The sequence below is a fragment of the Dendropsophus ebraccatus genome, chromosome 2 (genome assembly GCF_027789765.1).
Source record: "Dendropsophus ebraccatus isolate aDenEbr1 chromosome 2, aDenEbr1.pat, whole genome shotgun sequence".
In the NCBI taxonomy this organism is placed as follows: domain Eukaryota; kingdom Metazoa; phylum Chordata; class Amphibia; order Anura; family Hylidae; genus Dendropsophus; species Dendropsophus ebraccatus.
Genome location: NC_091455.1, coordinates 10,421,601 through 10,446,657, shown reverse-complemented (window position 1 = coordinate 10,446,657; position 25,057 = coordinate 10,421,601). Strand labels below are relative to the sequence as shown.

At 49.9% G+C, this 25,057-nt stretch overlaps 1 protein-coding gene across 7 annotated transcripts in view; it reads right to left on the bottom strand.

Annotated features, from left to right (window-relative positions):
• Positions 1-25,057, bottom strand: part of TSNARE1 (t-SNARE domain containing 1) — a 204,077-nt gene that overhangs the window by 87,910 nt on the left and 91,110 nt on the right. For all 7 annotated transcript variants that reach the window (XM_069957022.1, XM_069957021.1, XM_069957023.1 and 4 more), the window contains exons 9-10: positions 15,663-15,824; positions 587-659 (exon numbers count right to left, since the gene is read on the bottom strand). In XM_069957022.1, the coding sequence (XP_069813123.1) occupies positions 587-659; positions 15,663-15,824 (235 nt within the window). The remainder of the gene's footprint in view (positions 1-586; positions 660-15,662; positions 15,825-25,057) is intronic.

Genomic DNA, 25,057 nt, shown 5'->3' with positions numbered 1-25,057 from the left:
ATACAGAGTATGGCCACCACCACAGTGATAGGATACAGAGCATGGCCACCACCACACTGATGGCATACAGAGCATGGCCACCACCACACGGATAGCATACAGAGCATGGCCACCACAGTGATAGGATACAGAGTATGGCCACCACCACAGTGATAGGATACAGAGCATGGCCACCACCACACTGATGGCATACAGAGCATGGCCACCACCACACTGATAGCATACAGAGCATGGCCACCACACTGATAGCATATTTTCTGACAGGTGTCTTATGTCCATGAAGGTGGTGTAAAATGTCTGTGGAGGAAGGAAAAAAGGGAGGAAGGAAGGAAGGAAACCCACCCCCCATAATCAAACAAAGAAAAGTATACAAATGTATTATATGATTTATGTTATATTACTGATTAGTAAAGAATGGTGATTGCAGCTTTGGATGTGATTGGAGCAGAAGATATTTTTCACTCAAAATCAGTATAAGAAAAAGCAAAATGATCAAATATCATACGGAGATAAACTAGAAAACTCATCTTCTGTACAACATCTCCCATTACTATGATAGAGACCCCCAGTATACATGTATACATACCTATATCGTGACCTTGTTCATACACAATGGAGGCCAAATCTTTCATTATCTGATTGACATCTAACATATCACTCTGTAAGATAAGAGGGGAAGCAGTCATCAGTAACACAAGGAGTATACCAGTACATACAGTCTATATAGTATAACAGTACATACAGTATATAAAGTATACCAGTACAGTCTATATACCAGTACATACAGTCTATATACTATACCAGTACATACAGTATATATAGTATACCAGTACAGTCTATATACCAGTACATACAGTCTATATAGTATACCAGTACATACAGCATATATAGTATACCAGTACAGTCTATATACCAGTACATAGTGTACATATAGCATACCAGTACATAGTGTACATATAGCATACCAGTACATAGTGTATATATAGTATACCAGTACATACAGTCTATATAGTATAACAGTACATACAGTCTATATAGTATACCAGTACATACAGTATATATAGTATACCAGTACAGTCTATATACCAGTACATACAGTCTATATAGTATACCAGTACATACAGTCTATATAGTATACCAGTACAGTCTATATACCAGTACATACAGTCTATATAGTATACCAGTACATACAGTCTATATAGTATACCAGTACAGTCTATATACCAGTACATACAGTCTATATAGTATACCAGTACATACAGTATATACAGTATACCAGTACATAACAGTCTATATACCAGTACATACAGTCTATATAGTATACCAGTACATAGTGTATATATAGTATACCAGTACATACAGTCTATATAGTATACCAGTACATACAGTCTATATACCAGTATATACAGTATACCAGTACATAACAGTCTATATACCAGTACATACAGTATATACAGTATACCAGTACATACAGTGTATATAGTATACCAGTACATAACAGTCTATATACCAGTACATACAGTATATACAGTATACCAGTATATAGTATACCAGTACATACAATGTATATAGTATACCAGTACATAACAGTATGTACATACAGTATATATAGTATACCAGTACATACAGTCTATATATATATATATCAGTACATACAGTCTATATAGGATTAATATCAGAACACGTAGAGTAAATCAGCCGCATAGAGTTACTGTGTACACCTCAGGATAACCCTCTGAGTATATGTACAGTATGGAACATCAGATCTGAGCTTCACAGTCACTTCTGCAGAGTATTGCACTGTGCAGAGTGATGCCCTCAGATGCATCACCGCTAGTATCTGACATTTTTAGGCCGGGCTCATGGTGGAAGCTGCAGCTGCCTATCTCTACCTATGGGAGAGTGATCTGCTCCTCTGCCTGTTTCTAACCCTACACAAGCTGTACTGGATCAAACAGGAGCTGAAGATGAAGCAGAGTACAGGACCCGCAGGTTCAGGAACAAGCACTCCACTAACTCTGCTTCTTACATATTCTGCACTCTGCATGATGTGTATATATACACAGAGTTCTATAGACACGAGCCGTATACACACACACACACAGAGCTCTATAGACACGAGCCGTATACACACAGAGCTCTATAGACACGAGCCGTATACACACACACAGAGCTCTATAGACACGAGCCGTATACACACAGAGCTCTATAGACACGAGCCGTATACACACACAGAGCTCTATAGGCACGAGCAGTATACACACAGAGCTCTATAGACACGAGCCGTATACACACACACAGAGCTCTATAGACACGAGCCGTATACACACACACAGAGCTCTATAGACACGAGCCGTATACACACAGAGCTCTATAGACACGAGCCGTATACACACACAGAGCTCTATAGGCACGAGCAGTATACACACACAGAGCTCTATAGACACGAGCCGTATACACACAGAGCTCTATAGACACGAGCCGTATACACACACAGAGCTCTATAGGCACGAGCAGTATACACACACAGAGCTCTATAGACACGAGCCGTATACACACAGAGCTCTATAGACATGAGCCGTATACACACAGAGCTCTATAGACACGAGCCGTATACACACACACAGAGCTCTATAGACACGAGCCGTATACACACACACAGCTCTATAGGCACGAGCCGTATACACACACAAAGCTCTATAGGCACGAGCCGTATACACACACAGAGCTCTATAGACACGAGCCGTATACACACAGAGCTCTATAGACATGAGCCATATACACACAGAGCTCTATAGACATAAGCCGTATACACACACAGAGCTCTATAGACACAGGCCGTATACACACAGAACTCTATAGACACGAGCCGTATACACACAGAGCTCTATAGACACGAGCCGTATACACACAGAGCTCTATAGACACGAGCCGTATACACACAGAGCTCTATAGACACAAGCCGTATACACACAGAGCTCTATAGACATGAGCCGTATACACACACAGAGCTCTATAGACATGAGCCGTATACACACAGAGCTCTATAGACACGAGCCGTATACACACAGAGCTCTATAGACACAAGCCGTATACACACAGAGCTCTATAGACATGAGCCGTATACACACACAGAGCTCTATAGACACAAGCCGTATACACACAGAGCTCTATAGACATGAGCCGTATACACACACAGAGCTCTATAGACATGAGCCGTATACACACAGAGCTCTATAGACACGAGCCGTATACACACAGAGCTCTATAGACATGAGCCGTATACACACATAGCTCTATAGACACGAGCCGTATACACACAGAGCTCTATAGACACAAGCCGTATACACACAGAGCTCTATAGACATGAGCCGTATACATACACAGAGCTCTATAGACATGAGCCGTATACACACAGAGCTCTATAGGCACGAGCCGTATACACACACAGAGCTCTATAGGCACGAGCAGTATACACACACAGAGCTCTATAGACACGAGCCGTATACACACAGAGCTCTATAGACACGAGCCGTATACACACACACAGAGCTCTATAGGCACGAGCAGTATACACACACAGAGCTCTATAGACACGAGCCGTATACACACAGAGCTCTATAGACATGAGCCGTATACACACAGAGCTCTATAGACACGAGCCGTATACACACACACAGAGCTCTATAGACACGAGCCGTATACACACACACAGCTCTATAGGCACGAGCCGTATACACACACAAAGCTCTATAGGCACGAGCCGTATACACACACAGAGCTCTATAGACACGAGCCGTATACACACAGAGCTCTATAGACATGAGCCATATACACACAGAGCTCTATAGACATAAGCCGTATACACACACAGAGCTCTATAGACACAGGCCGTATACACACAGAACTCTATAGACACGAGCCGTATACACACAGAGCTCTATAGACACGAGCCGTATACACACAGAGCTCTATAGACACGAGCCGTATACACACAGAGCTCTATAGACACAAGCCGTATACACACAGAGCTCTATAGACATGAGCCGTATACACACACAGAGCTCTATAGACATGAGCCGTATACACACAGAGCTCTATAGACACGAGCCGTATACACAGAGCTCTATAGACACAAGCCGTATACACACAGAGCTCTATAGACATGAGCCGTATACACACACAGAGCTCTATAGACACAAGCCGTATACACACAGAGCTCTATAGACATGAGCCGTATACACACACAGAGCTCTATAGACATGAGCCGTATACACACAGAGCTCTATAGACACGAGCCGTATACACACAGAGCTCTATAGACATGAGCCGTATACACACATAGCTCTATAGACACGAGCCGTATACACACAGAGCTCTATAGACACAAGCCGTATACACACAGAGCTCTATAGACATGAGCCGTATACATACACAGAGCTCTATAGACATGAGCCGTATACACACAGAGCTCTATAGGCACGAGCCGTATACACACACAGAGCTCTATAGACATGAGCCGTATACACACAGAGCTCTATAGACACGAGCCGTATACACACAGAACATAGGTCTTTAAAGGAGAAGTCCGGTGAAAATTTTTATTAAAGTATTGTATTGCCCCCCAAAATTTATACAAATTACCAATATAAACTTAATTCGGGAAATGCACATAAAGTGTTTTTTCCCTGCACTTACGACTGCATCAGGGCTTCACTTCCTGGATAACATGATGATGTCACTTCCTGGATAACATGATGATGTCACAATTTACTTTGTCCATGTCAGGAACTGTCCAGAGCAGCAGCAAATCCCCATAGAAAACCTCTCCTGCTCTGGACAGTTCCTGACATGGACAGAGGTGGCAGCAGAGAGCACTGTGTCAGACTGGAGAGAATATACCACTTCCTTCAGGACATACAGCAGCTGATAAGTACTGGGCAACTTGACATTCTTTAAAGTAAATTACAAAATCAATGTCACTTTCTGGAACCATTTGATTTGAAAGAAAAAATTATTGGGGAACTTCCCCTTTAAGCTCAGTAGAAGACAACTTACAAATAGAGAGTCCAAATGCAGATGGTCCCCTTAAAAATCCTTTTAAGTCCTATTATGTCGGTGAACAAACACTTTCGGTGCTGGCAGACACTTAAGTGCTTTGTGGAGAGGATGTTAGAGGAAACGCAGAGATTGTGGGGGAGGAAATTAAGTTTTTCTATTATTCTAATGCTAATCATTTTGGCTCGGTCCCTAATGGAATAAAGATTGACGGGTCCTGTTTGAGGATGAGCTTATTAAATATGTCTACATAGCGGGACCCCCTGGGACTAGAGAGGCAGGTATGATTCATGGCGGAGCAGGATGACATCACAGGGATGAAAGCATCGCCCCCAGACCTCCGCACACTTTGATATTTCTCTTTGAAGTGGACAAGCGTGAGTAAGAGGAAGGAAAAAGCAGCAGGGTCGGCTTCTGTCTGTGTACACAGGATTACAGCCACCCCGGGATAATGGATGACAGGCTCAGCTGTCAATGCAAACCTTGTGATGAAAAGTTATTAGGTTTTTACTATGACTGGTTTTTACTGTGTTGACTAGGACAGAATCAGCAGAGTCATCTCATTATCATTAGAGGGCGGAGTCAGCAGTCAATTCATTATTAAAGGGCGGGGTGCGCAGTCATTTCATTATGATTAGAGGGCATGGTCAGCAGGGTCATCTCATTATTAGAGGGAGGCGTTATCGAATCATATTAGAGGGAGGGATCAGCAGAGTAATCTCATTATCATTAGAGGGAGGAGTCAGCAGAGTCATCTCGTTATCATTAGAGGGCAGGGTGAGCTCATTAGAGGGCAGGGTCAGCAGAATCATCTCATTATCATTAGAGGGCGGGGTCAGCAGAATCATCTCATTAGCGGACGGGGTGAGCTCATTATCATTAGAGGGCGGGGTCAGCAGAATCATCTCATCATTAGAGGGAGGGGTCAGCAGAATCATATCATCATTAGAGGGTGGGGTCAGCAGAATCATCTCATCATCAATAGAGGGCGGGGTCAGTAGAGTCATCTCATTATCATTAGAGGGCGGGGTGAGCTCATTATTATTAGAGGGTGGGGTCAGAGTCATATCACTAGAGGGTGGGTGATTTTTGACACCTCTATATACTGCTAAAAACCTAGATCATGAAGGATAACAATACAGTAACACAGATAAGGGTCTGTATTCCACTGTGAGGACGGGTCCTCTCTTCCCTTTTCTCCCTTCTCTCTGTATTTATCTATGGACAGTTTTCTGTCTATTATCTCCCATTGATTGCAGCCATCTTACTGTGAACACCCTGATGCACTGTCTATAAGTCAGTACACATCTCCACTATACCGCAGTTCTCCTTCCAATGTTATAATACATCAGTAAGTCAGGCCTCCATGAGCAGCTGTGCAGTCTATAATCTCTGAGCATTCTGGGGAGGCCACCGATGGGGCACAGATACTTGTTCACTAGGTCCCGTCTACAACATTCCCCCCGTTACTCCTCCATGTAATAAAAACCCAGCTATAGGGGGCAGTATGACACCATGTAACAGGATGTATGGAGGTGGGGAGCAGCCTCTGCATCATTAGCTCGGAGAACAAGACGCCAAGGAGGATCAACCTCAGAGTGACAGGAGCCGGTGAAGCTGCTGAGGTCTTTATCTTAAGACGGCAAATCCACCCAAACCAGACGCGGCAGGTTCCACACTGGTGATTCCTGGAGGACATATTCCTGGAATATGCGTATAAAGGGGGTCAGGGGGTCAGAGGGGTATAATGTCCTGGCGCCTGTAAGAGGCCACTGTCTTTATGAACCCCAGCGGATGTTTGTTAAAGGAGTTATCCAGCGACACAAAAACATGGCCACTTTCCCCCCTACTCGTCTCCAGTTCAGGTGCGGTTTGCAATTAAGCTCCATTTACTGCAACGGAACAGAGTTTCAAAACCCCACCCAAACTGGAGATAAGAGGGGGGAAGTGGCCATGTTTTTGCTGGATAACCCCTTTAAGACTTAAAGGAACTTGGTCAGTTTATTTCAAGAAAAATAATTTATAGCCACTTAAAGGGGTGCTACGGCAAAAAGTCATCTTCTTTCAAAGCAACTGGCTTCAGAAAGTTACAGAGTTGTAAGTCTTCCAGTACTTATCAGCTGTTGTATGTCCTGTAAGAAGTAGTGTAATCATTCCAGTCTGACACAGTGCTCTCTACTGACACCTCTGTCCAAGTCAGGAACTGTCCAGAGCAGGAGAGGTTTTCTACGGGGATTTGCTGCTGCAGATGGCAGCAGAGAGCACTGTGACATACTGGAAAGAATCCAACACTTCCTGCAGAACATACAGCAGCTGATAAGTACTGGTAGACTGGAGATTTTAAAATAGAAGAAAAATTACAAATCTATATAAAATTTTCTGAAACCAGTTGATTTGAAAGAAGATGATTTTCGCTGCAGTACCCCTTTAAATCCAATTACAGGGAGCAGATCGTGCGACTCCCAGCAGATTCTGCTCCATATGAACAATATTGCGCATTACATGTCAACAGGTGAACGTATTAAGATCAGAGAGAAAAATGTATGTACATAAAGCTTAAAGGAGCTGTCCAGAAAAACATTTAGATCCCTCTACGTGCCATGGAATAATTCCACCAGGGATAAGTGATGGGATTCACATGGCTTCCCATAGACACAATACAGGATCATGAGCTGAGGTGCTCTGCCCCCCTCCTGTACAGAAAATGTCTGCATGCAGGGACCCCCGGGGGACGTGATTCGGGCCAGGGGTCACACTACGTACCCAGCTCAGGCAATATAACAATGACAATGGTTCATAGTAAGGCCGGGCCAAAGGGCACTGTAAGGAGCACAGATTCTCCAGGAACAATTAATCCCGCAGGGACTCGGCAATGAAATTCTCCACTATGAAGAGTCGGGCAATAAAATAATGTGACTGTGAGAGGGGTCCCGGGGGTCACTAAGCCAGGGCCAGAGCTGCATCCTCTATTTATTAGACCACTTTTTAGGAGGCAGCTTCCCACCATCTTATCTAATAATTCTCTCTCTTCTCTGGTTATAATCACTCCTGGCAATGCAGCCATATTGGACACATATGTCACGTCTCCTTATAGAGCACTGCCGCAGTGTAAAGCATTGGAAGGCAAGAAGCCTTAGGCTGGGTTCACACTTTTTGCAGTCCGTTTTTTATACTTATTTTTATATACATATTTTTGTATACGCCTAAAAAGAAAAAAAAAAAAAAAAAAAAAAAAAAAAGCGATTTTTTTTATTTTTTTTCTAACTGATCCAAATGGATTGCACACAGTTGCATCTGTTTATCCATCCTTCTTTTTATAAAATGTATACGTTAGACTGCAAACACCAAGTTTGAACCCAGCCTTAAAGTGCCACTTTCATTTAATTTTTTTTTTGCAGAAATTAGGCAATTTTAAGAAACTTTGTAATTGGGTTTATTAGCCGAAAAACGCATTTTTATGATGAGAAAGCAATTTGAAGCTCTCCCTCCTGTCTTCATGGATGTCTATGGAGAGTGGAGGGAGATGAGGCACCAAAACAGGACAACAAAGAGTTAATTTACAGCTACATCACCAGGCTATCTCCTCTGAAGTCAGCACTGACCTCTCTGAACGCTGCTATCACACAGTTCCCGCTGTGTAGTCCTTTGTTCTCTGCTGGCAACTAATCTCCCTCCTCCCCCTCCCCTCTCCATAGAACAGACAGGGGCATGTCTGATGTTAAAGGACAACTCCGGCGAAAAAATTTTTTGGCTTATTTAACACACATTACAAAGTTATATAACCCCGGAAGTTAAAGGGGTTGTCCGGCGATAAAAAATTATTCACAGAATAACACACATTACAAAGTTATACAACTTTGTAATGTATGTTATGTCTGTGAATGGCCCCCTTCCCCGTGTCCCACCACCACCACCCGTGGACCCGGAAGTGTGGTGCGCTATACTCACCTGTCACGTGCCGACCACGGTCTCCGATCCTCAGCAGTGACGTCTTCTTCGGGAGGCCGGCGGATCTTCCCGAGTGCCGGCCGCCCTCTGCAGCGTCATCCGAAGCTCAGCCGCGATTGGCTGAGCATAACTGTGCTCAGCCAATCGCGGCTGAGCAGCTGATGACGTGGCCGCGTCATCAGCCGCTCAGCCGCGATTGGCTGAGCACAGTTATGCTCAGCCAATCGCGGCTGAGCTTCGGATGACGCTGCAGAGGGCGGCCGGCACTCGGGAAGATCCGCCGGCCTCCCGAAGACGTCACTGCTGACGATCGGAGACCGTGGACGACACGAGATGCGGTGAGTATAATGCACCACACTTCCGGGTCTAGCGTGGGTGGGGGGAAACACGGGGAAGGGGGCCATTCACAGACATAACATACATTACAAAGTTGTATAACTTTGTAATGTGTGTTATTCTGTGAATAATTTTTTATCGCCGAACAACCCCTTTAAAGAATATATACATTACCTATTACGGTCGTCACGGTCCTCTTCTCTGGTGTCGAGTGACGTCAGAGCTGGGGGGCGGTCCGGGTCTTCTTCCTCCTCGGCGTCTTCATTGAGAGTGAATGGGAGAGAAAAGGCTGCTGGTGCACATGCGCACCAGCAGCCTTTTCATTGGCTGGAGCGCATCACATGGCTTCCAGCTTGCTCAGCCCTGATTGGCTGAGCTTGCTGGAAGCCATGTGATGCGCTCCAGCCAATGAAAAGGCTGCCGGTGCGCAAGCGCACTGGCAGCCTTTTCTCTCTCATGGACCCGGAAGCAAGAGACATCGCTAGACGGCGGAGGCAGGTGACGGTGAGGCGGACGGCGGGCGAATGGAGTGGCGATCGTCACCGGAGGGATGGCGAGTATGGTGTCTGTGTGTGTCTGTGTTTTGTTTTTTTTGGGGGGTCCCGCCGGAGTTGTCCTTTAAAGAGTCGAGATTTCCTGATAATGAGCAGTGAATGAGAGCGAGGATGGGGGGGGGGGGGGGCTGGGTAAAGTCTTTTTGAATGCAGATAATGGTATATTTGCCTAGACTATTGATTTCTGGAAAACAAAAACATTTTTAATAAAATACGACTTTAGGCTGGGTTCACACTACGTATATTTCAGTCAGTATTGTGGTCCTCATATTGCAACCAAAACCAGGAGTGGATTGAAAACACAGAAAGGCTCTGTTCACACAAATCTTAAAATTGAGTGGATGGCCGTCATTTAATGGCAAATATTTGCTGTTATTTTAAAACAACGGCTGTTATATTGAAATAATGGCCGTTATTTACTGTTATATGGCGGCCATCCACTCAATTTCAACATTGTGTGAACAGATCCTTTCTGTATTTTTAATCCACTCCTGGTTTTGGTTGCAATATGAGGACCACAATACTGACTGAAATATACGTAGTGTGAACCCAGCCTTAAAGTGTCACTGTCATTTAAAATATTTTTGCAGAAATCAATAGTGGAAGCAATAGGTTTTGCAGCAAAGTGAAGACAGGTTTGCTGAGTCAATTTTAACCTATGGAGGAGGGAGGGGATGAGTGAGCAGAGAGAGCAGACAAGCAGCTGTACAGTTTGGAGACTGGACACACAAAACGCTGGATTCACAGGTCAGAAAGGTCAATGATTATCTGGGAACTTGGTGAGAGAAGATTGTAGGATGATGTGCTGTGCAGGGCTGCCTTTTCTCCTCTCCGTGCTCACTCATCGCCCTCATCCCCTCCCCCCTCCATAGAGCATAATGACAGAGAAAAGCTTCTTCTTCTGAAGTGAGGGGGGGGGGGAGGTAGGAAAACAGGTTTTGCAAAAGAGTTTCCTTCTGTACTCAAAACCTATTACAGAGTTTGTTACAATCACTTGTACTATTGATACTTATTGATTTCTGAAAAGTGACCGTTACACTATACATCTCTGATGCCGCCATATAGTGCTATGGTCTAATTCCCATTGGTGGTCCTGGTCCAAATAAATATTGTATAGTGAGGTGTCACAAAGCTTACCAAACACACCCCTGTCCTACCACCATGTCTGAGTGTCAGGCTTTACTGCAAATCCTGCATTGTATTCATGAACCAGGGGGCTCAGGATGAACAGTGTCCCCTTTGCTCCATAGGACTATACTACTATCACATCTCCCTCGCAATATTTAGTGTAACTTTCCAGAAGGCATGCCACCAACTCAACTTTCTGCCCTCAATTCCTTTACCTCTCAGGAGGGGACGGTGAGATGTGAACCGCGGTGCGGAGTGATTCAATTTTGTTTGTAGATTGAATTCGGGATCCTCCAGAGCTGTAAATCTCCTGATATTGCGGCTGTGACACCGGCCATCGGAAAATATCCCTGTGTCACGCCGCGGCCCTTTTTTTGGGGGGGGTCATCAATGAAGCCGAAGAGAAGAAAAATGAAGTGTTGAATGAAGGGGTGCAGGTGGAGAGGAAAGGGGTGCAGGTGGAGGGGTAAGGGGTGCAGGTGGAGGGGTAAGGGGTGCAGGTGGAGGGGTAAGGGGTGCAGGTGGAGGGGTAAGGGGTGCAGGTGGAGGGGTAAGGGGTGCAGGTGGAGGGGTAAGGGGTGCAGGTGGAGGGGTAAGGGGTGCAGGTGGAGGGGTAAGGGGTGCAGGTGGAGGGGTAAGGGGTGCAGGTGGAGGGGGAAGGGGTGCAGGTGGAGGGGGAAGGGGTGCAGGTGGAGGGGGAAGGGGTGCAGCTGGAGGGGGAAGGGGTGCAGCTGGAGGGGGAAGGGGTGCAGCTGGAGGGGGAAGGGGTGCAGCTGGAGGGGGAAGGGGTGCAGCTGGAGGGGGAGGGGGTGCAGGTGGAGGGGAAGGGGTGCAGGTGGAGGGGGAAGGGGTGCAGGTGGAGGGGGAAGGGGTGCAGGTGGAGGGGGAAGGGGTGCAGGTGGAGGGGGAAGGGGTGCAGGTGGAGGAGGAAAGGGTGCAGGTGGAGGGGGAAGGGGTGCAGGTGGAGGGGGAAGGGGTGCAGGTGGAGGGGGAAGGGGTGCAGGTGGAGGGGGTGCAGATGGAGGGGGAAGGGGTGCAGATGGAGGGGGAAGGGGTGCAGGTGGGGTCAAAGGATTGAATCTGCTTGGACAGTAAATCCAGAGCGATGTAATTTAATCTTTAGAAGAAGAGGTGGATGCTGTGACGTCCAACACATGACGGAGGGGGAAGGGGTGCAGCTGGAGGGGGAAGGGGTGCAGCTGGAGGGGGAAGGGGTGCAGCTGGAGGGGGAAGGGGTGCAGCTGGAGGGGGAGGGGGTGCAGGTGGAGGGGAAGGGGTGCAGGTGGAGGGGGAAGGGGTGCAGGTGGAGGGGGAAGGGGTGCAGGTGGAGGGGGAAGGGGTGCAGGTGGAGGAGGAAAGGGTGCAGGTAGAGGGGGAAGGGGTGCAGGTGGAGGGGGAAGGGGTGCAGGTGGAGGGGGAAGGGGTGCAGGTGGAGGGGGTGCAGATGGAGGGGGAAGGGGTGCAGATGGAGGGGGAAGGGGTGCAGGTGGGGTCAAAGGATTGAATCTGCTTGGACAGTAAATCCAGAGCGATGTAATTTAATCTTTAGAAGAAGAGGTGGATGCTGTGACGTCCAACACATGACGGAGGGGGGGGGGGGGGGGGGGGGGGGTTAGATAACTGTTCATCCTGAGCCTTCTGCTTTATGAACAGAATACAAGAGCTACAGTAAAGACTGAGACTGAACATGAAGGAATGTTAGCCTAACACTGTGGATCTGTATGTCATTCAGGCTCTATGGAAAGCTGAATGATGGCCTCTATGGATGCTGTAATCATTACATTTTCAATAGAACAAGTGATAAAACTATTTATACAGAAATAGGTTGCAGCGGTATGTGTATTATACATACACCTCCTATATGACCTGCAGCAGTATGTGTATTATACATACACCTCCTATATGACCTGCAGCAGTATGTGGATTATACATACACCTCCTATATGACCTGCAAGCTCTATATGGATTATACATACACCTCCTATATGACCTGCAGCTCTATATGGATTATACATACACCTCCTATATGACCTGCAGCTCTATATGGATTATACATACACCTCCTATATGACCTGCAGCTCTATATGGATTATACATACACCTCCTATATGACCTGCAGCAGTATGTGTATTATACATATACCTCCTATATGACCTGCAGCAGTATGTGGATTATACATACACCTCCTATATGACCTGCAGCAGTATGTGGATTATACATACACCTCCTATATGACCTGCAGCAGTATGTGGATTATACATACACCTCCTATATGACCTGCAGCAGTATGTGGATTATACATACACATTTCTATATCACATTGCGTCTATACAATCCCTCTGCAGACGATCTGCCACAGATCTAGTACTAAGAGTTCTTCAGCTGCTGAGGATATGCTGCGGAGCCTAGTGTTAGTGCCTAGATACACAGACCAGTGCATTGTATCAAAGACAAGAGATACAGACCAGAGCCTAGCATCTATGTCCAGCAATGCTGCCCTATGACTGGTGTCAGCTGCCAGTCTTCTTACACTGAGCTTGGTGTCAGCTGCCAGTCTCCTAGTACTAAGCCCGGTGTCAGCTGCTGCCAGTCTCCTAGTACTAAGCCCGGTGTCGGCTGCCAGTCTTTTTATACTAAGCCCGGTATCAGCTGCTGCCAGTCTCCTAGTACTAAGCCCGGTGTCAGCTGCCGCCAGTCTCCTAGTACTAAGCCCGGTGTCAGCTGCCAGTCTCCTAGTACTAAGCCCGGTGTCAGCTGCCAGTCTCCTAGTACTAAGCCCGGTATCAGCTGCTGCCAGTCTCCTAGTACTAAGCCCGGTATCAGCTGCTGCCAGTCTCCTAGTACTAAGCCCGGTATCAGCTGCTGCCAGTCTCCTAGTACTAAGCCCGGTATCAGCTGCTGCCAGTCTCCTAGTACTAAGCCCGGTGTCGGCTGCCAGTCTCCTAGTACTAAGCCCGGTATCAGCTGCTGCCAGTCTCCTAGTACTAAGCCCGGTGTCAGCAGCTGCCAGTCTCCTAGTACTAAGCCCGGTGTCAGCTGCTGTCAGTCTCCTAGTACTAAGCCCGGTGTCAGCAGCTGCCAGTCTCCTAGTACTAAGCCCGGTGTCAGCTGCTGCCAGTCTCCTAGTACTAAGCCCGGTGTCAGCTGCTGCCAGTCTCCTAGTACTAAGCCCGATATCAGCTGCTGCCAGTCTCCTAGTACTAAGCCCGGTGTCAGCAGCTGCCAGTCTCCTAGTACTAAGCCCGGTGTCAGCTGCTGCCAGTCTCCTAGTACTAAGCCCGATGTCAGCAGCTGCCAGTCTCCTAGTACTAAGCCCGATATCAGCTGCTGCCAGTCTCCTAGTACTAAGCCCGGTGTCAGCTGCTGCCAGTCTCCTAGTACTAAGCCCGGTGTCAGCTGCTGCCAGTCTCCTAGTACTAAGCCCGGTGTCAGCTGCCAGTGATATAGACACAGGCCGGATGCTAAGGCTGCTATTACACATGGCTGTAAGAATATGCGGCTTTCGTGAACGATTCATCATGGCAGCCGGCCCCAGGAGCCAGCACTGACTGTATTTAATGTGGCCTCTGGATTGCTGCAGTCTAAGGGCCCTATTCCACAGTAACGATAATCGGCCGGATCGGCCCCATTTGGCCCGATTCGGCCGATTATCGTTCAGTGAAATAGAGAGAACGATCAGCCGATGATTGTGTCATCAGCTGATCGTTCATTTAGGGCCCTATTCCACCGGATGATTATCGTTTGCATAACCGTTAACGATCTCAAACGACCACTATTGCGAAATACCTGAAAACGTTCACTTATTTCCATGGAGCGATAATCGTTACTTATGATCGGAATTGCGATAGTTTATTCTTCGCTACTTATTCGCTATTGCGTTCTTATCTATTGCGAACGACTGAACGATTTCTTATTCAATGCGAACGATTTGCGAACGAGCAACGATAAAAATAGGTCCAGGTCTTATAAAGCATTCAACGATTTCTCGTTTGGTCGTTAATCGTTAACTGCATTTCAACCGAACGATTATCGTTTAGATTCGAATGATTTAATGATAATCTGAACGATAATCGTCCGGTGGAATAGGGCCCTTAGGGCCAGACCTAAAATCATCGTTCCCCCACGGCGCATTGCTACGGTTGAATAGCGGTGCGCGGCGGGCGACCGACGATTTGACAGCAGCAGCATCATCATACATTACCTGTCCAGGCTTCTCCGCGCTGTCTTCATCCCCGGGTCCTGCGCGCTCTATCTTCTGAATGGCTGGTCAGCTGACGGAGCGCTCAGCCAATCACAGGCCGGGACCGCCGCGGCCTGTGATTGGCTGAGTGTGGCCTGTCAGCTGACCAACCATTCTGAAGACAGAGCGCGCGGGACCCTGGGATGAAGACAGCGCGGAGAAGCCTGGACAGGTAATGTATTACTGCTGCTGCAAGGAGATGGGTAACAATCTCCTTGCATCCCTCGCTCAACGATCATCGGGCTGTGGAATAGGCTCAGTTTACATCGTTGATCGGGCCCTCCTCGCCCATGGAATAGGACCCTAACAGCCCTGTGCCTTACATATATAGATGTAGCAGAGCTGATCGGGCATTGAGCAGTCCCTGTTTACTCCTTGGTACAGTGGATGGCTCGTACCTCAATCTGCTTTATAGCCTCTTCCTTCTGGCGGATCTGGTCAAGATCCTCATCTGTGACCTCAGACAATTCCTGGCTCTGACTCTGCTTCTGCCACTGTTCATCACCACCATTAAAGATCTTTTCATCATCTGCGATATCAGAGAAAGGGGTCCTAGGGCTCTGCAAGAGAAGAGAAAGAGGGTTATAACCAATGGGCACAGAACCCTACAACCCCAACAGGATTACTCAAAATGACAACAGTGATAGAATGACATAATGGACTTTGTAAGGGTCAATCCCAACCAGTGTCATAGTTACAATGATGGCAGACCACACAACTGCTATGGGGCCTGTGCAACAATGCCCATCCCCACTGCCAGCAGCAAGGTATAAAGTCCAGCGCCTGGACAGCGCCAGCAGCTTGTTATTTGGTCCCATGTCCAGTGCCAGCTATTCATAGTAGGGTCCTATGCCAGTAACTAGGTATACAGTACTTTGCTAGGTGCCAGCAGGTAGATTTCTGGTCTGATGCCAGTAACCAGTTACCCACCGTATGCCTGGTGCCCGCTGCTAGTTATCAGACATAGCTTGGTGCCCGCTGCTAGTTATCAGACATAGCCTGGTGCCCACTGCTAGTTATCAGACACAGCCCGGTGCCAACTGCTAGTTATCAGACATAGCCCGTAGCCCGGTGCCCGCTGCTAGTTATCAGACATAGCCCGATGCCCGCTGCTAGTTATCAGACATAGCCCAATGCCCACTGCTAGTTATCAGACATAGCCCGTAGCCTGGTGCCCACTGCTAGTTATCAGACACAGCCCGGTGCCCACTGCTAGTTATCAGACACAGCCCGGTGCCCACTGCTAGTTATCAGACATAGCCCGGTGCCCACTGCTAGTTATCAGACATAGCCCGTAGCCCGCTGCTAGTTATCAGACATAGCCCGTAGCCCGCTGCTAGTTATCAGACATAGCCCGTAGCCCGGTGCCCACTGCTAGTTATCAGACATAGCCCGTAGCCCGCTGCTAGTTATCAGACATAGCCCGTAGCCCGCTGCTAGTTATCAGACATAGCCCGTAGCCCGGTGCCCACTGCTAGTTATCAGACACAGCCCGGTGCCCCCTGCTAGTTATCAGACACAGCCCGGTGCCCACTGCTAGTTATCAGACACAGCCCGATGCCCGCTGCTAGTTATCAGACATAGCCCGGTGCCCGCTGCTAGTTATCAGACATAGCCTGGTGCCCGCTGCTAGTTATCAGACACAGCCCGGTGCCAACTGCTAGTTATCAGACATAGCCCGTAGCCCGGTGCCCGCTGCTAGTTATCAGACATAGCCCGATGCCCGCTGCTAGTTATCAGACATAGCCCAATGCCCACTGCTAGTTATCAGACATAGCCCGTAGCCTGGTGCCCACTGCTAGTTATCAGACACAGCCCGGTGCCCACTGCTAGTTATCAGACACAGCCCGGTGCCCACTGCTAGTTATCAGACATAGCCCGGTGCCCACTGCTAGTTATCAGACATAGCCCGTAGCCCGCTGCTAGTTATCAGACATAGCCCGTAGCCCGCTGCTAGTTATCAGACATAGCCCGTAGCCCGGTGCCCACTGCTAGTTATCAGACATAGCCCGTAGCCCGCTGCTAGTTATCAGACATAGCCCGTAGCCCGCTGCTAGTTATCAGACATAGCCCGTAGCCCGGTGCCCACTGCTAGTTATCAGACACAGCCCGGTGCCCCCTGCTAGTTATCAGACACAGCCCGGTGCCCACTGCTAGTTATCAGACACAGCCCGATGCCCGCTGCTAGTTATCAGACATAGCCCGGTGCCCGCTGCTAGTTATCAGACATAGGCCAATGCCAGTGATGTATGACTGGATACAATGGTAGCAAACAATCATCTGAATACACACATCTCTCTGCCCTGATGCTTTGCTACGATGTATAAGTGCAGGTACAGGTATCTGAGAGGAGGACAGGAACTTTGTCCCTGCAGCCATGAGGAATAACAGAAGACATTAGTTCCTGCTTCTTCTATCTCTCCTATCTGATCAGTGACTCCTGATGTCTGGCCGACTACTGAGAACCTGTAGCCCCAGATTTTGCTCATCAGACATCAAACCAATATAGTTTTCTTTCACACAATGTGTGCAGAGTGACAGCACTGACAGCAAGCAGATTTGTGTTGGGAGCTGGCGTCCTTATCCCAGTCTGCACCTGCCTGGCATCCCTCCCTCCTTCGCCCAGCATCCTTATCCCCCTGTCCTCTCCAACCCCCCCTGGCATCATTATACCCCCGTCCTCCTCCTCCCGCCTGGCATCCTCATCCCTCCTCCTCCTCCCGCTGGGCATTCCTATCCCCTCCTCCTCCCGCTGGGCATTCCTATCCCCCCCTCCTCCTCCCGTCTGGCATCCTCATCCCCTCCTCCTCCACCCGCCTTGCATGTTTATCCCCCCTCCTCCTCCTCCTGCCTGGCATCCTTATCCCCCATCCTCCTCCTCCTGCCTGGCATCCTCATCCCTCCTCCTCCCGCCTGGCATTCCTATCCCCCCCTCCTCCTCCCGTCTGGCATCCTCATCCCTCCTCCTCCCGCTGGGCATTCCTATCCCCCCTCCTCCTCCCGTCTGGCATCCTCATCCCTCCTCCTCCCGTCTGGCATCCTCATCCCTCGTCCTCCTCCCGTCTGGCATCCTCATCCCTCGTCCTCCTCCCGTCTGGCATCCTCATCCCTCGTCCTCCTCCCACCTGGCATCCTTATCCCCCTCTTCCTCCCGCCGGGCATCCCTATCACCCCTCCTCCTCCTCCCGCCTGGCATCCTTATCCCCCCTTCTCCTCCAGCCTGGCATCCTCATCCCTCCTACTCCCGCCTGGCATCCTCATCCCTCCTACTCCCGCCTGGCATCCTTATCCCCCCCCCTCCTCCTCCCGCCTGGCATCCTCATCCCCCTTTTCCTGCTTGGCATCCTCATCCCTCCTCCTCCTCCCGCCTGGCATCCTTATCCCCCCTTCTCCTCCTCCCGCCTGGCAGTTTCATCCCTCCTCCTCCCGCCTGGCATCCTTATCCCCCCCCCTCCTCCTCCCGACTGGCATCCTTATCCCCCCCCCCCCCTCCTCCTCCCGACTGGCATCCTTATTCCCCCCCTCTCCTCCTCCCGCCTGGCATCCTTATTCCCCCCCTCTCCTCCTCCCGCCTGGCATCCTTATCCCCCCTTCTCCTCCTCCCGCCTAGCATCCTCATCCCTCCTCCTCCTGCCTGGCATCCTTATCCCCCCCCCCATCTCCCGCCTGGCATCCTTATCCCCCCCCCTCCTCCCGCCTGGCATCCTTATCCCCCTTTTCCTGCTTGGCATCCTCATCCCTCCTCCTCCTCCCGCCTGGCATCCTTATCCCCCCTTCTCCTCCTCCCGCCTGGCATCCTCATCCCTCCTCCTCCCGCCTGGCACCCATATTCCCCCCCCCCCCCCTCTCCTCCTCCCGCCTGGCATCCTTATCCCCCCCCTCCTCCTCCCGACTGGCATCCTTATCCCCCCTTCTCCTCCTCCCGCCTGGCATCCTTATCCCCCCCCTCCTCCTCCCGACTGGCATCCTTATCCCCCCCTTCTCCTTCCGCCTGGCATCCTCATCCCTCCTACTCCCACCTGGTATCCTTGTGCCCTCCCCCGTCCTCGGAATGCCACACTGGCGGCTGATAATGGCACAGGCGCAGTGACTGGCACCTCACATCCATTCTACAATACACAACATTTAAGCTAATTAAACAATTAAATCTGCTGGGACCTTTTAGCGTTTAATCCACACAAAGCCGCGATCCCCCCGTCCAAGTTCTGCTGTAATTAATGGCGGCTTTGTGCTGCGTCTAATCTGCCGGAGAGGAGCGCGGAGAACACAAACAGGAGGGAAGGAGCCCCCTGTATACAGATACAGAGGCAGAGCCCACCATCCCCTGTATACAGATACAGAGGCAGAGCCCACCGTCCCCTGTATACAGATACAGAGGCAAAGCCCACCATCCCCTGTATACAGATACAGAGCCCACCGTCCCCTGTATACAGATACAGAGGCAGAGCCCACCGTCCCCTGTATACAGATACAGAGGCAGAGCCCACCGTCCCCTGTATACAGATACAGAGGCAGAGCCCACCGTCCCCTGTATACGAGAGGCAGAGCCCACCGTCCCCTGTATACGAGAGGCAGAGCCCACCGTCCCCTGTATACGAGAGGCAGAGCCCACCGTCCCCTGTATACGAGAGGCAGAGCCCACCGTCCCCTGTATACGAGAGGCAGAGCCCACCGTCCCCTGTATACGAGAGGCAGAGCCCACCGTCCCCTGTATACGAGAGGCAGAGCCCACCGTCCCCTGTATACGAGAGGCAGAGCCCACCGTCCCCTGTATACGAGAGGCAGAGCCCACCGTCCCCTGTATACGAGAGGCAGAGCCCACCGTCCCCTGTATACGAGAGGCAGAGCCCACCGTCCCCTGTATACGAGAGGCAGAGCCCACCGTCCCCTGTATACGAGAGGCAGAGCCCACCGTCCCCTGTATACGAGAGGCAGAGCCCACCGTCCCCTGTATACGAGAGGCAGAGCCCACCGTCCCCTGTATACGAGAGGCAGAGCCCACCGTCCCCTGTATACGAGAGGCAGAGCCCACCGTCCCCTGTATACGAGAGGCAGAGCCCACCGTCCCCTGTATACGAGAGGCAGAGCCCACCGTCCCCTGTATACGAGAGGCAGAGCCCACCGTCCCCTGTATACGAGAGGCAGAGCCCACCGTCCCCTGTATACGAGAGGCAGAGCCCACCGCCCCCTGTATACGAGAGGCAGAGCCCACCGTCCCCTGTATACGAGAGGCAGAGCCCACCGTCCCCTGTATACGAGAGGCAGAGCCCACCGTCCCCTGTATACGAGAGGCAGAGCCCACCGTCCCCTGTATACGAGAGGCAGAGCCCACCGTCCCCTGTATACGAGAGGCAGAGCCCACCGTCCCCTGTATACGAGAGGCAGAGCCCACCGTCCCCTGTATACGAGAGGCAGAGCCCACCGTCCCCTGTATACGAGAGGCAGAGCCCACCGTCCCCTGTATACGAGAGGCAGAGCCCACCGTCCCCTGTATACGAGAGGCAGAGCCCACCGTCCCCTGTATACGAGAGGCAGAGCCCACCGTCCCCTGTATACGAGAGGCAGAGCCCACCGTCCCCTGTATACGAGAGGCAGAGCCCACCGTCCCCTGTATACGAGAGGCAGAGCCCACCGTCCCCTGTATACGAGAGGCAGAGCCCACCGTCCCCTGTATACGAGAGGCAGAGCCCACCGTCCCCTGTATACGAGAGGCAGAGCCCACCGTCCCCTGTATACGAGAGGCAGAGCCCACCGTCCCCTGTATACAGAGGCAGAGCCCACCGTCCCCTGTATACGAGAGGCAGAGCCCACCGTCCCCTGTATACGAGAGGCAGAGCCCACCGTCCCCTGTATATGAGAGGCAGAGCCCACCGTCCCCTGTATATGAGAGGCAGAGCCCACCGTCCCCTGTATATGAGAGGCAGAGCCCACCGTCCCCTGTATATGAGAGGCAGAGCCCACCGTCCCCTGTATACAGAGGCAGAGCCCACCGTCCCCTGTATATGAGAGGCAGAGCCCACCGTCCCCTGTATATGAGAGGCTGCACTGCATAGAATCTTCCAGCACAAGAGCTGAAGGGCTACAGTCTGGAAACCACAGACCTATACAAGACGAGTGATAAGTAACTATCAGTGTTGGGGGGGGGGGGGGTCCTCCTGTCTCCCCATGTGAGTGTGCAGGCTCAACCAAAGCTCCATGTGCTCACTTTGGGGCGGGGAGCTGTATGCAGTGTCCACTTGGTGTTTCCCTACCCTGCAATCCGTATGTCAAACTTGCTTCCCTCCAGCTGTTGTAAATTTACATTTCCCATCATGCCTAGAGAGCCAAAGCTTTTGTTGTCCAGGCATGATGGGAACTGGAAGTGGGCAGGGCTCAGCTTGTGCTCTGTGAAGGAGAGTGTGTGTACCTGCAATCTGTTAGTCTCCACCTGATCTGTCTCTGAAAGGTAAATCCAGGCTTTCCACTCATCTTAACAGCCTAAGTATGACTCCTTTCTTGCTTTGCTGCTTCTTTTCGGCTCACACAGCACGGTGCATTGGAAACCCCTTCTCCCCCACATGCCATATAATAGTGTACTGTGTAAACCAACCCCCCTGCACAGAACACTTTCAATAGCATTACATCACTGTAAAGCAGAGAGGAGTATGTAATACCGGCATATGGCCCATGTGACAATGTTATTTGTATGGGAGAGATAGCTGCGCCATTGTAAAAACTGCAAGATGCAACGCCGCCATCATAGGAGCGCTTCTTATGATGTTAGTGCTTTTCTTCTTCTATTTATAGGGTGACTAAGGTGAGAAGCGTAACAGGTAAATTCCCAGTCGTCTCCTCCACCTCCACCCTCATGTCACTTCCCATTACAGAAGTGATTGTCAGGATCCCGACCCCCTCCCCCGCTCTGGAATCATCCTCCTTGGTTACATAAGGTAAACACCACCGCTCCACATTCTCGGCTGACAATTTTGTCTTTTTCGGATGGGAGCTCCCAGATGTCCCCATAAATCATTCACCTACAGCTAAAAATACTGAGCTGCCTGCGCTCAGCCTGAGCCTCCTGATTCCTGAAGACTGTAATGGAGACTGACACAGGGGGAGCACCTGCAGAATGGGGCAGAGGTACAGGGTGCTTCTCAGCGTGTCTGGAAAGCTGGGTATCATCTATGATATCCTCTATCTGATGGTGTGTAAACTTAAAAAAAACTGTATCCATGTTCATCCTGAGCCTCCTGGTGCATCAACAGAATGATAAGACTGAAGTAATCCAAGAGCTGAGAAAACACACCAGCAGGATGATGATGAAGACTTAGGGGCCTATTCCACGGTTTGGCCTGTTTGAGCTGACAGACCGCTCAGCCAATCACTGCCCAGGACCGCCGCGGGCAGTGATTGGCTGAGCGGTCTGTCAGCTCAGACAGGCCGCACCGAAGCTCCCGCTGAGCACGGGACCGGGAGGAAGAAGGAGCGCAGGAGACGCCCTGCAACATGAGTAGGTAATGTGTGGTGTTGAAAAAAGGGGCTGAAAGGACATCGGTAACGATGTCCCTGCAGACCTCGCTAAACGATTATCGGGCCGTGTAATCTAGTAGATTGGCGATTATTTACATTATTGATCGGGCCCCCATCGGCCCGTGGAATAGGACCCTTAGATGCTTTTCAGTATTTGTGGAAAGCTGGGTTGACATCCCCTATGAACACTGCGTCCAGTGTTGTAAAAACACGGCCACTTTCTTCCAGAGAAAGCACCACTCTTGTCTGAAGTTTGGATGCAGGTTTTGCAACACAGTTCCATTGAAGTGAATGGAGCTTAAATGCAACCCGCACCTGACCGAGAGACAAGAGTGGTGCTGTCCCTGGAAGAAAGTGGCCATGTTTTTGTAGCACTGGATAATCCGGTTAACTGGGATGATTCTGTACCTATGTTCATCCTGAGACTTCTGGTGCATAAATAGAATCTCAGACCTCGGTAAAAACTGACACCAAGGAAAAAGAGGGAAGATTTATCTGCAGAACAGGGAAGATTTCAACACAATTCGGGTTCTGGAAAGATGGGGGCCATCCTCTGTGAAGCTCTATCACAAGCAGCAGGCATCTAGCATCTGCTTTATGTTGTACTACCTCTGCAAGCAGCCTGCATGTGTTCATCCTGAGCTTCCAGGTGCATGAACTGGATTTCCAAACTAAAAAAAACAAGCAAGAAATACTGGGGTGATTTCCCTGCAGAATGGATCAGATTTCAGTGTCATTGCAAAGCTGGGTGACCACCTCTATGTGGCTGCCATCCAGAATCTGTTCTGTGTCTGAATGTGTGAGGCGCCTGTCCCTGTGTTCATCCAGAGCTTCCTGAATGTATCAGAATTAAAAGGGATAGTTCACAAAAAAATCCTCTTTCAAATCAACGTGTGTTAGAGAGCGGTAATTTACTTTTATAAACACTCTTCAGTCTTCCAGTACCTATAAGCTGCTGTATGTCCTGCAGGAAGTGGTGTATTCTCTCCAGTCTGACACAGTGCTCTCTGCTGCTGCCTCTGTCCATGTCAGGAACTGTCCAGAGCAGAAGAGGTTTTCTATGGGGATAGGTAGGACAAGCAGAATAAAGCAGATCTAAAAGCCATTCGGGGTCTTTGGAGAGCTGGGTGACAACCTCTATGAATACCATGAGTTGTATGCCATCTGTTCATCCTGAGCTCTCTGTTTCATTGTGATACATTGCGTCAGCTCTTTCCTGTGTGTCAGTGTTTATTAACAGACCAGTGCAGGTTTGTCATTCAGGGCCTTAGGAAAGCTGAGTGGTGTCAACTGTATGGTTACTTTGCATCCGTTGTAATGAGATGTAACATTGGGGGAGAGAGGTGAAGGGCGATGCTTTATGGGATTCGCTCACAGCTAACTCAATATCCGAAATGCCGGCACGAGTGGCCGTGAAGATGCGCCTTTGTTCTGGAAGGATTGCGGTCGCAGACTGATTAGTGGCGCCACCTTCACCGGCCAGGCAGCAGAGATAAGCTCCGGGGCCCATTCATCAGCGGTGGCTACGGCCAGACACATGGAGGCCATGGCAGCGAGATGGAAGTCTCAGCCCAGGAAAGCGGCTTTACACTAAGGCGACCTTCACAACGGGGAGCGCCGTCCAAGGAACTTCACTCCTTAACGTGTGTCTGGGAAAGCTGGGTGATCAGTGTGGCTGCCATACTGAGTAATCACACAACTTTCCTAGCCTCCTGCAGACCAGCTCTATCTGATGTACAGGAGACTGCCTACCCATGTAACAGACTTATTCCTATCTGTATTACATGGGAAGGCAGTCTCCTGTACATCAGACTTGTTTCCATGTTCTTTACAGGAGACTGCCTTCCCGTGTAACACAGGCTTGTTTCTATCCGATGTAGAGGAGACGGTCTCCACATGTAACACAGACGTGTTCCTCAATTGTTTCAGCTTCACCCCAATGATAAGAGGTAATGATTGTTCCTGTTCCATTTCCACAACTCTCACAGTAGAGAGAAGGAGACCCTGTGCACAGACCGGTTTCAGCTCTTATAGTGGCATTCCCCTTTAAATGAGACAGAAGACATAAGCTGGAAGACCCATATTCTGCTGTCTGAGAGGATCAGCATATGGTAGCGGCCGCTGAGCGCTTCTTCCCCACCTGTCCTCCAGCACAGATAACCTTGCTGGCGTGAGAGATTTACGGTGCGTCTCCAGCTGCCGGGACCCGATGCAATCAGGCAGGGAAGGCTGCTGCGGCCCCGGAGACGGCCAGGCAGGGGACACCTAAATCTTTTGGGAAGGT